At 37.6% G+C, this 14432-nt stretch overlaps 1 protein-coding gene across 1 annotated transcript; it reads right to left on the reverse strand.

Annotated features, from left to right (window-relative positions):
* Window positions 1–5302: 5302 nt before the first annotated feature.
* SYT4 (synaptotagmin IV) lies at window positions 5303–14418 on the reverse strand. The gene is made up of 4 exons (XM_009585268.1): window positions 14385–14418; window positions 10766–11580; window positions 9074–9194; window positions 5303–5978 (listed from the first exon to the last, which is right to left on the reverse strand). Exons 1-4 carry the CDS (start codon window positions 14416–14418, stop codon window positions 5671–5673), a joined length of 1278 nt encoding a protein of 425 aa, XP_009583563.1. The 3' UTR covers window positions 5303–5670.
* Between the last annotated feature and the right edge of the window lie 14 nt (window positions 14419–14432).

A 14432-nucleotide genomic window follows, 5' to 3' on the forward strand; every position in this document is an offset into this window, starting at 1 on the left:
TGGAGGGGCTCTTCTGCCAATGCTGGAAGTTGCCTTCGGGTTTGGGCTGCTTCTGGGGAAGTTTGGCACTTTACAGGGGAGGGTCAAGCACACAGCAGTGGAAAGGGACACGGGTGTCACAGCAGCAGTTAGCATAGCATGGTGTGCTGAGGCCCGGCCCTTCCCCACAGGACTGGGTGGGGCTGCTGGGAGGTTTACAGCAATGGTCTAGGCATGCCAAGGAGGGTGCTTTGCAACACCAAATGGTGCTAATTATCTTGGCCTAGATCCAGACAGAGCTGAGGAGAGGTCTGGCATTTGTTGGGGGGTGGCTTTCAGAGTGGGGAAAGATGGAAGTTTGTGACTTCTGGCAACAGCCACAAGAGCAAGTGGCCCCACCTGCAACTTCAGAACAAATATCTTGCCCTGGTCACTGAGAAGAACAAACAGGGATTTATCAGAATCAGCTGATATTTTTTACCAGCTGAGTTCAAACCTTGTGTCTTCACAGAGGAGAAAAGGAGTGTGATAATTACTGGAGACACCCTCCACCTGGGGATGGAGGCCCAATCTTCTGACCTGCCCTGATGATATCTTGGGAGGTCTGGTGCTTGTCATGAGGCCAAGGACCCAGGATGTTGCCAAGGCTTGTCCAGCCTTTGGACTATTACAACTCTTCCGTGTAGGCACCAAAACTACTGCCAGGTAACCCAAGGCACGTCAAGAGTGACTGCAGAGCTCTGGGGGCAGGGGTAAGGCATTGAGGCCTAGGTGGTGTCTCCTCAGTCCTGCTACTGAGGCTAAAGGGCTCAAGCAGAAGTCAACTCATCTGACAGGACAACACCTGATGTGTTACTGGTGGTGTAATCAGAGCATTCACTTCTGTGACCACAGGACATTCTCTGGTCATGCTCAAAGTACTTCAGAGGCACAATAGCAAAACTAGCACAACAATACAAACATAACGATGACATAGCAAAGAAATTAACTCCTCCCTTTTCTTATTGACTTTGATTCTTTCTTCTGAACTAAAAGGTTCTGCCATGCTGCAACTGTAATCAGTGCTCCAAAGCTGCCTCAAAGCCTCTAGACCCACAGTCATGTTGCAACAGCTTTTTAGTGACGGAGAGTAAAAGATATTATGGAGAAGCCTGTGAGAACTAGGTAGAACTTTTTGAATTAAGGTAATTGCTCAGGAGTCATCAGAACAAAGCAAGTAAGTGCCAGTACCAGTCATAGCAGCTGTAAGACTGCCATGAGTTGTTCAGCAGTTTCGTGAGACCTCATGAAGCGGAGAGCACAGGTAAGAAGATAGAAGCTTACATGGAACATATCTGAATCTTGTTTGAGGAAAAGAAATACTGTTCACGATCTTTTGTAGTTAGGCGTTATTACTGTGTGTGCTATCTGTGATGATGTATAAATATAAGGGGCTTACAGAATAGTGTTACGCCTCAGGAATCACACCTCCTGCAAACAGGAGGACATCTGTAAGGGCTTCCTTGAGGCCTCACAGGACTTGTGTGTTGCAGCAATTTGAGATACAAATAGCAATCAGGACAGTAGCTTTGAGACTTCCCCTGAAGCTCAGCTGCGTTATAGTTGGAAAACTTACAGATATTCTTGATCTCTGTCCTGAAGAAGAAGGCCAGAAACGTGACCCATGTGAATCACCACTGTTTGAGGAGAACCGTACAATGCAGGGAAGAAAAGTGACTGCATAGGATGGAAAAGAGCAGTCTTTCACACTTGATATTTGTCTCTTGGGGACAGATTTGCCAGGGACAATATACCAGCTTATATCCATGGAAGATGTTCCGTGTCATGCATTTGACTAGTGGATCCTGTCATAGTTTTTATACATTGATTTTTGTGATAAGGATCAGGGATCTCTTTCAGGTAATTGGTTGTAGGCTCACAATGGGAGTCATTACATGGCAATGTGTACCCCAGCTGCAACTGCCTTCTTCCTTCCCCAGCTTTAGGTTCTGTGCTGGTAAAATACTCTAATAGCCTTAATAGCAGCAAAGTTTGTATTTGTGTGTAGCATTTGAAGATTGCTTTCTCTACCTTAACTTCCAGGCTCACCTGACAAGCTGATGCCTGACATGACTTCCTTATATCAAAGAAAGTAAGACTAGTACAGTGTGATTGTCCAAGGGATAATTTTTGCTTTTGGAAAACAAATGCAACGTCACAAGGATCCCATAGTAATGTGACTTGCATTTTACTTCTTTCACCTAATACGCTAGGATTCATTCTTGTTTACATGTGTATATCAGGGCCTACGTGGGGCTTAGATTTTCTGTCATGGGCCATGTGTCAGGTTCTAGCCTGAGTGTAAAGTACAATTCAAGACAAATGTAAGTATGCAGCAAGAAGCTATGAATAAAGACCCTGTGATATGCCCGGTAGTATTTAGCAGAAGAAGTCTAATCCACCTCTGTGAGAAGAGGAAGACTTTTCAAGGCAAATGTTTTTTGATAGAAGCATGAGAGAGTAGACCATGAATACAAACAATAGCAGAAATCTCTGGAAAAGATACATTGGTGGGATAATTGTTTTGGGATGGGATGAACGAAAGCAGCAGTTTATTCTTGTCTTACACACATGGCACAACATACAGAACCAGCACAAATAACTTACAAAATCTCATACACCATGCTTCCTCTCGACTAGCTTCTATTAAGTTACAACACCATAACGAATCAGGTATTTAGTTACGACAGATCTCCAGACATGGATAGTCTCCCATTCAAGGAGTTATTATTTTTGTAAGCTACTTAGACAAACATCATTTTTTTACATGTTTAATACAGTACAGTATCCTTAACAGAGTTTAAGATATTCACAATAAGAATTGAATACTTTATAAAACAGCAGAACTTCTCATCTCGGTACAGGTCTACATTTGCTCCTGCCTTGTCTGGTTTACAGATGTGTTACAAGTCGTCTTCACTCAACTTGCCAAGCTAAACATTGCTTTAAATGAAAAACAAAATCCTATTTACAGGGTTTTCTTAGATTTAATAAAAATGTCTTTGCTTCCCTTTCCCATTCCTACCCCCTACCCCCACCAACAACTGCCATTTAGTTGGTAGAAATATTAACCCTCAAGCTGCTATAGAAACTTGAAAAAAAAATTGATGACGACTTGTTGGATGCAAAATGAAAGATGGTCACAGCCCATCATTAATTCAAAAAGGTGGATTTTTTTTCTCCTAATGTCAGAGTTTGCGTCCATTGGAGACTGATGACTCCTGTCATCTGATTTTTAGAGATAATGTACTACTTATGGGCCAATATACAAAACCTTCATTTTTTTTTAATTACAAGCTGTCCCACTCTCTTTCATGCAATCACTTTCAGTATAAAGTTCTTTTCTTACTAGAAATTGTAACAACTCTGGTTGTGTGGTACTGACTTAAACTCTCCCAGCCATCACCAGATCAGTGTCTCTTCTTATCCATGGTCCCATTGATATTGCTGGGTTGACTCACAAGAAGAGTTTTGCTCTGTGATTGAACTTCAAACCACACTGAAGCCTGTGGGCATCTTTCCTTTGACTTGGTGGCTTTGGATTAGCTCTGCTTAAGCAGTTAATCAGCTTTCTAAAGAAATAAGCAAAAAAGATTCCTCTCCTTTATACATACAATACGCAGTTTTTTTACATTGAACATTATCATAAAAAGCATGTTTATGTTATTTGGAAAATGTATTTTTACAGAACTTTATAAACACTGTTATATCAAACACATTCTCAAAAACTGGAGAAAATACCAACACAAAACCTGGAAGAGTCTCAATAGAATTCTTCCAGTACTATTTGTCTACTTGCATATTTCATATTTCAGTGTCCTTTACTGCAAACATAATTTGGCCATATGAGAACAGGTAAACTCGACAACAAATCTGCAACAGTTTTGAATAAGACCTGGATCTGTTGTTTAATGAAAGTAATTTGACATCCAATGTATGTTTTTTTACCTGGCATGCCCATTGTGTTACCTTTACTCACATTGAGCAATACCTTAATTCCCAAATAGTCTCACTTACTTCAGTGGGATTACACGTGACAAAATGATGTATGCAAAAAATACTGAAAATGGTTTTCCACTTTTAAAATCCTTCTTATGTCAACAACTAACATCATTATATTCTTCTTTATACATACTGTAATTGAAAATGATGTAAGAGTAATATCTGCAAACAATTCTGTATCAGAAATCAGTGTACAAACTTTAGGAAATAACCTGCTTATAGTTGTGCTATAGTTCTGACAGCCTAAAAATCTATCTGGTGTGACCAAGAGTGAATTTCACAGGTCTAAATGCTTTATTTATATGCGTATTTATGTTACACTTGATACTCCTCCAGCCTGGCACAGTTTAAGTTTAAACATATATATGTCACACTAACATCCATGAGATCAGGATGTTATTTTCCCTTACCACCACCAATTTTCAGTACAATCAGTAATGGACATTAATGCATATAATCTAAGTAAAATACACTTTTCAAGTAGTTTGTCTAACATAACATTGGATAAATTCTAATGTGAGCTTGGTTTCCTATCCTGCAAAAGTTTAAAAATGCATTAAACTTTGTATGTTGGGAATAGTCTTACTGACTGTAATGCCATTACTCACAGTTCAGGAAGTTAAACAGCAGAATAAGGTTTTGTTCTCTGTCCCACTATTTTGTTCTTTAATGAAACAAAAGAAGAAACAACTTTTCTTTAAGTATTACTGAATGGCTTAAAATATAATTGGCAAAAGGTCATTGACTGTAATGTCCTGTATGTTACCTCATCTCAGTAGAAATGCTTTCCCATGGCTTGAAGTGCTTAAAATGTAATCCTTGCTAGAGGAAAAAACTGCAAGCCCTATCTAATCCCAAATTCTAACTATACCGTAACATGTGCAGTCACCCGTAAAGGAGCCCTTTTAACAAAACAATGTACGTTAACTTGCTCAACGATTTGTAGAATGTATGTATTTCAGTCACTGTAATAAAACAAGTTATATATATATACATATTAAAAAATCCAAGCGTAAATAATTACACAGTATTTCCACACATAAAACAACTAGTTGCACATGATGTGATATGTAAAGCAAATTGCTGAAAATCTTTTCAGTCTTTGGGATGATCAAAGTATAAGTAACCAAAACTTAGAAATAATGATTGAATTTTCATAAAAGAAGGTTTTTGATGGAAGGGCAGAATGAATTCCCCTCCTACTCACCCTCATTCCCTGTGGCTTTTACAGACTCAACGCCTTCCCCCAATAAGCCACAGGTGGTTTTTTTAGATCTAGCGGTATATTTTAATGAGGTTATCTTCTTCTGTATAACAGTACTAATAAGATTCCCAGTGACTTTTTCATAAAACATAGTCTGTTCTTATTGAAGTTTATAGTGCTTCAGAAGTTTCAGGCTATTTAAACTCCAGAAGAATATGAATCTGATCCAATTATATTAAAGTCTAATGAAATAGAAATTCCTTTATTTACTGTGAAAATTTAGTTACCTTCTGTTCTGATAATTCAATCCAGTTTTTATTCCCCCACCCCCCAAAATAAAAGTCCTGTAGTTACAAGCCTGTCATTATACATAGCAAAGAAAGAAAACTGCTCCTTGCCTATGGAAATATATATAGTTTTTCAAGTTCCAACCCCTCTCTAAGCTGCTAACCATCACACAACATATGCCATTTTGCAATTTGTCTCCTAGGATATTCACAAATTTCTTTCCAGTGCTCTCCACCTGTTCCTTCTGCTGAAGATCCCAAGGTTAACCGGCCAATGACCTCATTCCTTGATCCCCTATCTGAATCTAAAACCAAAAATTCAATGCTGATATCATCAAGGCCCTCACAAGGAATGTCAAAGACAAACAATTCATTGAACACTGCATTGGGGGTGCATTTCTTCACATGGGTTTTCTTTTTAGAAATTCTCTTCTTAGCATGGTACAGGTTCACTTTGACATAAGGGTCTGCAATGAAAAGAAAGAGCACAGATCAGCTATTGAACAGTGCTGTTTAGAAATTCCTTGATCTAGTTAATGGTAAATTTCATAGTTTATCAACATAATTACATCACAATGAGGAGCTGTTTCAAGTTATTAAAGATGATTCCTCTCACCCAATTTTTGTGTTTACATCTGAATTAGTCCCTTTAAGCTCCCTTTATGGTCACCAAAGATGTAATCAAGATAGTGAAGTTTAGGGCATGATTCATCTGATCAAATACAGGTGTCTCCTTAATGAGATAAATCCTGCCCTGTAGTCCATTAAGCCTAATAACATCTCTACTACATCTAAAGCTGGTCTGAAAGTACACAAAATTCTAATGGACTCTGACAAAGATATATCATTACATATTCATGTTTAACAGAAATCTGCTTTTCACACATTCTACCAGTAGGGGATAATCATTAGCATTAATAAGACTCATGCAAAGAAAAGCCTCAGAGAGGAAAGAATAAGCTCATGCTGAGAGAATGGATGAATAGATGTGATTCATTTCTGTTGTGGTTCTACCAAAGTCAATTAACTTGATTAAATTGCTCCCACCAATTTTTATGGAACAAATTTTACACTAAACTTTAAATGTAAGGGTATGTTTGTTGTTAAGATATGTACTTGACTGTGCTGTACTACTATTGGAGAAGGGAAGGGAAAATGTACATATTTTTAGCTGTCAACCAACTTTGAGTGTTTGCATTCCTCATAATTATTCAACCGTTGCAAGATTCCTTTGCTATTGTCTTCAACAATGGCTATATTTCTTCCTTCAGAGGAATTCTAGAGAACGCTTTAAAAATCATCCCTTCCAAGTACCTTGGCATTTATTTCAGTGCAAATGTGGGCCTGTTTCCAAATTCTCATGGTGCAAAGATGCAGTACAAAATCCTTCCTACTGAACCCAGTCAAACAAGATAGTCTATGTAAACAATCAGCTAATAAATATCAAGAATAGTTGAATACTTTTTTTAAAAAGTAAAATTAAAACTGAGCTGTATTTAGAAATGTTATATCAAAGTTATCAGACTGAAATGATTGGATAATGAAAAGTTTTTTGTTTCCTTGAACTGACAATAGTTTAACAGGAGTAAGGTATGATAGAATACATCTTCACTTTCATACTATATCACCATAATAAACATTTTAAAAATAGGGTTTAATGTAATTAAAAAGTTCATTGGCTTTAGAATGAATGTATGCCACACAAGCATTAAAAATATCAGAATCAACATCCATCAGTGGATTCATGCTGTTGTTCATTTCTGTTTAAAGGACATTTTCTGGCTGTTATTTCTGGCCAGCTACTAGATAAGGTTAGAATGTTCCTCTTGATTTTATTAGGTCTATTAGGAGACCTCAACACCAGTGATCAAGGAAACCAAAGAGGTTGTGGGAATGGAACAGCTTCTGAGTAAAAAAGTTCCCATCTTCCTAAGGAGATTGAGTTATGCAATTGTTTAACTGACCCCATGGAAACACCATTTCACCCTCTTCCTTGTCCAAGATTTATGTTGGGCTGAGGGGAAAGTCACAGAGGAAATACGGACTGTCGTGAGTGCAGTATGTTACTGACACCCAAATGTCTATTGAACCTGACCTTGCTGATGAACAGCATATGATGAAGAACTGTCTAAATGAACTAGGTGTCCAGGTTCAGGTTGTAGTATGGCTGCCCATATCTCTTAAAAATATTCTATTATAGTTAGCAAGGTTGTACTGAGGGAAGCAGAAAGAGCACACAAAATTTATAGCTTTACTCATAAAAGGTACAGATGTGTAGTTTGGATGTGCTATAAGGTCCATGTGGCTGCTGATTCTAGGAGGGCTTTTGTTTTCAAGTTACTTTCCCACCTGGGTGAACCTCAGCCAGACGTGGTCCATTGAGATCAGCTTGCTGTCATGCTGTCTTCATGAAACCTCCATCTGCTGTGACTTTGGCGTTGATTGTTAAAAGTCTGTATGCTCTCTTATAGTGGAGTAAGCTGTTGGGCTCCATTTATATTTCTCCTTGTGATAAGTGAATAAAATTGAGATCAGAAGGAGGATTTCAATGGAACTCCACTATGTAAATGGAAGTTATCTATAGCTTTGTTGTATTGGATCCAGGATGGGTTAGCTTTCTAAGTAAATTGCAGTATTTCTTGGTATGAGAAGTAGCCAGACTCTATTATTGGCTATAGTAATTATGATTCAGTGGTTCCCAAAACTACTTCTTTTCAAAAAAATCCTGTGAAATGAAAGAGTATCAGTCCTATACAGAATCAACAGCAGATGTGCTACTGTTTATATAGTCCTTTGTTGTGTGCTGTTCTTTTTGTGTGCTTGTCTTATCCTTAGTATATTGTACATTACATTTTATTCTGTTATTATGTTACCTAGCATTAATGTACATCTAAGTGCAGTTGTACTATTGGCTTCAAAGGAGGTTCCACTGAATGCCAAATGGCACAAGAGCAGGAAAAGGGAGTGCAAAAACTGTTCCTTCTTAGTGCACCCCAAATACAGCTCATGGTAAAGCATAAAGCATGGGTGTTATGTTACAACCTGCTTCCAGCACTGGCATAGTTCACCTTTTCACCTTGCCAAATAAATGTTAGTGCTCAGTGGGCCAAATTCGGCACAGATGTAACTGGTTGCTTTTCTTGGTGCTAAGCTGAAATAAACCGTATGATGATCTCACTCAATACTGTTTTTCTATAAATAAAATTGGGTTTTTTGCCATAAATAAAAGCTTTTAGTATCTGCAAACAACACCCCACACTTATGGGAGACAGACTCTGTTCAAGCCAATCACAAAACTCATTGGTTTCCACTGCTAACAGATGTCATGTTTTTTTAACATGTGAAAAGAAGAAATTTGTAAAGAGAAGAACAAATTTGTAAAATACATAACCTGGAAAATGAAGCATTGACCTAGATATGAATAAAATGAATAGGCTGCAAATAATAGAGACACCATTTCTGCATTTATGGGCTATTTTTAGGTTTTGAAATGTCACATTTCAGCTGTCTTCTGTCTGTTTGTTTTATATTCTTAGGGCATGTTCCTTAGTAAAACCATTACCTGATAATCCTGACACATCAGACTTAGGTAGATGCCTGGCTTTTAAAACAACCACAGTGAGTGTGTTTGTTGTAGACTGATAACAGAGAGAGATCAGTAATTCTCCACGCCCAGATGATTTCTGAGGAAATGAAAGAAAAAAAGAAATAAGACTATTTATAAGCAATTACATTGACCAAGCTTTAAACCAGAATTAAGAAGATTTATGAAATGTCACATAACTCTATGTTCTGAAACGGTGAAAAATGATATAACTTATGGAGTTATGCTGCTTTACATAGCAAATATAGTTTCCCTCTACTGTAGTTATATAACTCTTCTTATGGTTGGTTATTAGAGTGAACAAAAATAAATAATAAATAAGTGAAAATATAGATTGACATGACATCATTAGCTTCAGAAATTAGAAATGAAATCCTATATCCTGAGAAAAAAATCTCAGTGAATGAAAAAGGTCTTAAGCAAAGCAAAATTCCATGAAGTTATATTGAAGAAAAAAAAAAAAAAATTGAATAAAGGTAAATAAAAAAAATCTTCAGTAAAATGTTTTTAAACAGGAAGGATTCAAACAGTTAGTGAAATCTCATCTCTGACACTTTCTAAAGTAGTATAATACATATGAAATAAAGATGAGATCAAAGACTTTCTCTATGATTATTAGATTTGAATTTGCAGGAGTAGTTTATTTCACAGAAAGAAGGAAAACACAGGAAACAAGTAAAAATAATACCTTACATACCAGAAAACCCAATAAGTTATCAACAAAATATCAGTGACATAGTTATAGTTGTTGTAATATAGCAATAGAATTGCAAAATAACAGTATTAGTTATAGGTATGTTGTCTGGTAGACATTTATTTGATTTGGCAGCATGCTTGCTCTTTGAAAACAATCAAATTGAAAGTCAATACACATTCCACTTCCTTAGTAGAGATTAAGAGATGTGTGTGTGATGCATGTGCATTTCTGTGGTTCAGCTGTGATGATTGTAAATTATCTTTACATTCTGAAATGAGGCAAAATGATATGAAATATTTTTAGCCCAGTGAAGTCAGTATGTTTTGCCACTGACTTGGGTAAGGCTTTGGCTTTTCCCTCTTACTATCATTAGTAGAGCTGCAGCCTGTGTCACAATTCTTGAGTAGTAGAAGGTAGTAATAGCACTGAAGTGCAAGAACATACTACTGCATCAACAATACGGTCTCCAACAGGTTCCAATTCCTTGTCTAAAGACTACCTGCATTCTTTAAGAATCTGCTATAAAACCCATGTAGTTGAAGTGGAAGGTTTACATTGACTTCAATAAGCTTTAAGAAAGAATGATTTCAAACAGAAAAGGGGAGGGAGGAGAAGGGGAATAATATATAAATCTTTGCATTCTTTCCTTTTAAAGCAAATTAATGTGGATTGAGGCCGCTTGACCTAATGTAAATGGGTCCACTCAAACCTGCTGGACCAGCTGAATAAGCAAGTAGAGATTAGGACATTAGCAATTTCTTGCAACATTCTCATTATAATATTCTTTTATTAAATTTGTGTAATTGTTTCCTCATACTGCCATTACGAAAGCATCTCAATGACTTGCATGATGAGCTTGTTCCCTTTTCTTTCCAAGGTGCTAACAGCATTACACAAGAAACATAGCTAAAACTAGCACAACACTTTTAAAGTTTAAATAAAAAATATGTTACCCTAACATTTCTTTTGATGATCTCTCTGTCCATTAGCAGCCTTCCTTCTGACAGTTCAATTCCTGTGAGGGGAATGAGGACTTCTCCAATGACATCATCTCTGGAAAACCTGTCAAAGCTCAAGATCATAAAGTGAAGTGTTAAGTCTTGAATTTGACTATAGGGGATCCCATAAAACGTGAAGGTCTCATCGAAAGCTGGATCTAAGGTTTTTCTCAGCACTCTGGTTTTCACCTTGTGCTTTTTCTCAGGCAGGATTGTCATTTTGATGTAGGGATCAGAAGTCATTGACTGTTCATCCATTGCTGGCAGCCCACGTGCTTCTTTGATGTTCACTACGAATGCCTTTTTCTCAAAGTTGTACTCTAAGGAGAAAAAGAGAGTTCCTAGCTTGTCTTGTTTATCTTCAGATGACAGGGAAGTGATGGACTTTAAACTATCAGGGGATACTGAATCTTTCTTCCTTTCTGCAAAATGCTTAGGAGACAAATTTTCAAGATCTGGAGAGCTCTGGATTTTAGGGGTTGTTTTGGGGAAGTTGCCATTTAGATCTCTCTTCTCCAGGTCAAGGTGGAGAGAATTCTTTGGCATCGCTGACTTGTTCTTTGCTTCACTTTTATCATCTGCTCCAAACTTCTTCTTACTGTTGAGATTCTCAGGGTAAATATCAACCCCCTTCAGAACATGGACAAACTTATATGGAGGGGTCTTATTGGATTTGGAAGATTTACGTTGGCAGCAGATCCAAGCAAAAAGGGAGACAGAGAAGACAAGGCCAAATGCACTAAAGATCCCAACCACTGTAGGAATTTCATCTGCAAATCAAATAAATAGCAACAAGCACATAAGCAGCAATGCCTTGGACTCTGTGTGATATTTAATAAAGTAATAATTTAGTAAAACAAACTGATACCAGATGGTAACGGCAGCAGACCGACAGACTGAAAGTGCTTTGCATTGTACATATTGCTCGCCACCTGCAGGCATGAATGTGTAGTCCCATACTAAGGCATGCTTGTTATGTTAGTATTTTTCCATACACAGAGTGTTTGGGAGGAAAATACTATTCCCATCCTAATAGTAATAACCATTAGTAATTGCTCGACTATCTCATCCCCTGTGTGCACTTTCTGAGTTTATATGTCTGTGAGTAATACCAGCCTCAGAAGGTTTTAGCTCTGAGTTTATGGAGCTTTGTTGGTTAGATAAAACAGATTCTGAAATACGCATTACTTATAGATACATTGTCTGCTTTTCACGCTGTTTCCTAGAATACTTTGTACACTCAATTAACTCATTTTTTATGGTCTGATCCCATAATTGCCTGGAGGTATCTCTTGAAAGAACTGGCTTTAATTGGAGGTTATAACACTCAACAGTTTCAATGGGATTTTCAATACTTTGCAGGAGGAAGTCTATCAAGAAAATTTAGAATAATTATATACCAAGTGTCTTTTCCAGATGGATGTGACATTGGGCAGACACATGTGAGCCCAAAGCTGAAAAAACTATTAAGTGTATCATTGATAACCACTAAGCTTTGCATTTAAGACACTATGAATCAAAGCTACGGGGAGTTTACAGGAAGGGTCATGACTTTTTAGGAATATATAAGAAAAACAATAAAACATAATTCTCTTCTACCTTAATATGAATCCTATACTTAAACTAAATAAAGAGAAAACTGAGCAAGTGTTACAACCTCAATTGTCATGTGGATACATTAGTTACATATAGAGCATCATTAGCCCTTCAAAGCATGCATCGAAGGGGCAAATGAGCACAACTAATTGGAAATCCAATTTTGCCCATAAGTAACATTACTAAGTGAGTTTAAACCTCCCACGATGTAACAGTCAGAGCTTAATCTTTATTCCCTGCAACAGTGGAAGACCAGTAGAATATTAATGGAATGACGTGGTTTATGCATGAAGGCAATTGTGTAACAGTTCTGGTTCTCTCACAAATGATTAGCAGATGGTTCTAGATGAGAAAAACAAAACTATCCCCCTATGTATTACTAAATCAGCTTCATCCAGGTAAAAGCTGGACCGATGGATGTGCTTTGCTTTGCTTTTTAGTGGGATGATTCAAAAAAATCCACAATACTATCAGAGCAAAGTAGGACATAATGTTCCAGCACAGAAAGGATCGGGCCTGGCTATTAATTTCTTCTGACAATATTCATGTCACTTTTCCTTTGCCTACAAGCTGTATCAGTCTACATACTTAATTGTAAGAACTTAATGAAATGACTGAAAATTATATACATAACCGAAAAGTATTTTTTCCAAGTTAAGCACGTGGCTCTGAGTTTCAAGAATTCCCTGGGCTGCAGATATTTAAACATACATGGTATAAAGGTAGAAAGTAAGAAGTAACTGAAAACTAATCAGAGTACTTTAATAGCTTTTAAGAATGATTTGCACATTTACAATACTTCTTCATGAGATGACAGACTTTTTATAGTAATGGATATTATGCTATATTTTAATTCCAGAACTATTGAAAGCAGTGGTAGAATCAACTTGGTGCTTAAAATATTAATTACCTTTCTTAAATAAGTGATTAGATAAGTATGATGTCACAAGTGTGGTAAGAAACATCAAGTGGGTGGGGTAGGAAAGAAGATGAAATGGTAACTAAAATGGTTTTATATTTACAACTAATTATGTTGCAACCTGAATTTCTTGCAGTTGTCATAATGTAAATCAATTGGTTAGCATTCAAGGCAGTGTATTAATAGGAAACATCACCTATTGATTCTGGGAGAAGTTATTATTTCAGTTACAGGATATAAATCTGGAGTCACTTCACTTAAGTCAATGGAATGATCCTTGAATTAAACCACTGCTAAAGCAAACATAATCTAGGCTAGAGTCAATATTTGTAAAGCAGAGTTCAGAAACATTTCTACTTACTGCTTTTCTGAGTGAAGCTATTTATGTATCTATTTTATAAGTGCACATATATGACTGTTTCTGAAACTTCTGGTATCACAGTTAATCACCCTACATCCAGTGCATAGAAATGACAAAACTGAAAAGTTCATTGTTATCATTGCTATTCTCGGTGAACCCAGATTGATCAAGATGCAGCTGTGTAGCTAAAAACACTGGGATCCTGTATTTTCATCTTCCTAGCAATGTCCTTTACAAGACTACCTTTCACTTTATCTAACGGTTGACAAATCTTTCTCTACAACAAGAAAAAAGGAATGACAATTATTCCAAGAATGGCTTGAACAAAGATTTTCTCTGTGGCACAGGATGCATTTACATCATTTAACTCCGAAGCCACACTACTTTAACCAAGACAGAGAAAACAACCCCAAACGTCTCTCATCTGAAAACGCACCTACACAAACCTCTTCGTCGCTCCCGGTGCTTTACCGGGGGGGAACGGGTTAGGGAGGCAGGAAGAGAGAGAGAAGGGAAAGAAAGCAAATTCACACAACTTCTGAGATGGAAGAGAACTGGGGGAAATCGGGTTCCTCCCAACAAGCTGCGTGCTGGGAGGCGCAGGGTGGCTCAGCAGAGGCTGCCTGCCTGCACTTCTCCTGGGGAGGGGAGCAGCTCCCAGCCCCGCGGGAGGGGAGTCGGGGCCGGGACGCGCTTACCGAACTGCTGCCGGCTGGCCGCGATCGGAGCCATGTTGGCGGCGTGCG

This window comes from Fulmarus glacialis, unplaced genomic scaffold (assembly GCF_000690835.1).
Source record: "Fulmarus glacialis isolate BGI_N327 unplaced genomic scaffold, ASM69083v1 Scaffold39119, whole genome shotgun sequence".
NCBI classification, from domain to species: domain Eukaryota; kingdom Metazoa; phylum Chordata; class Aves; order Procellariiformes; family Procellariidae; genus Fulmarus; species Fulmarus glacialis.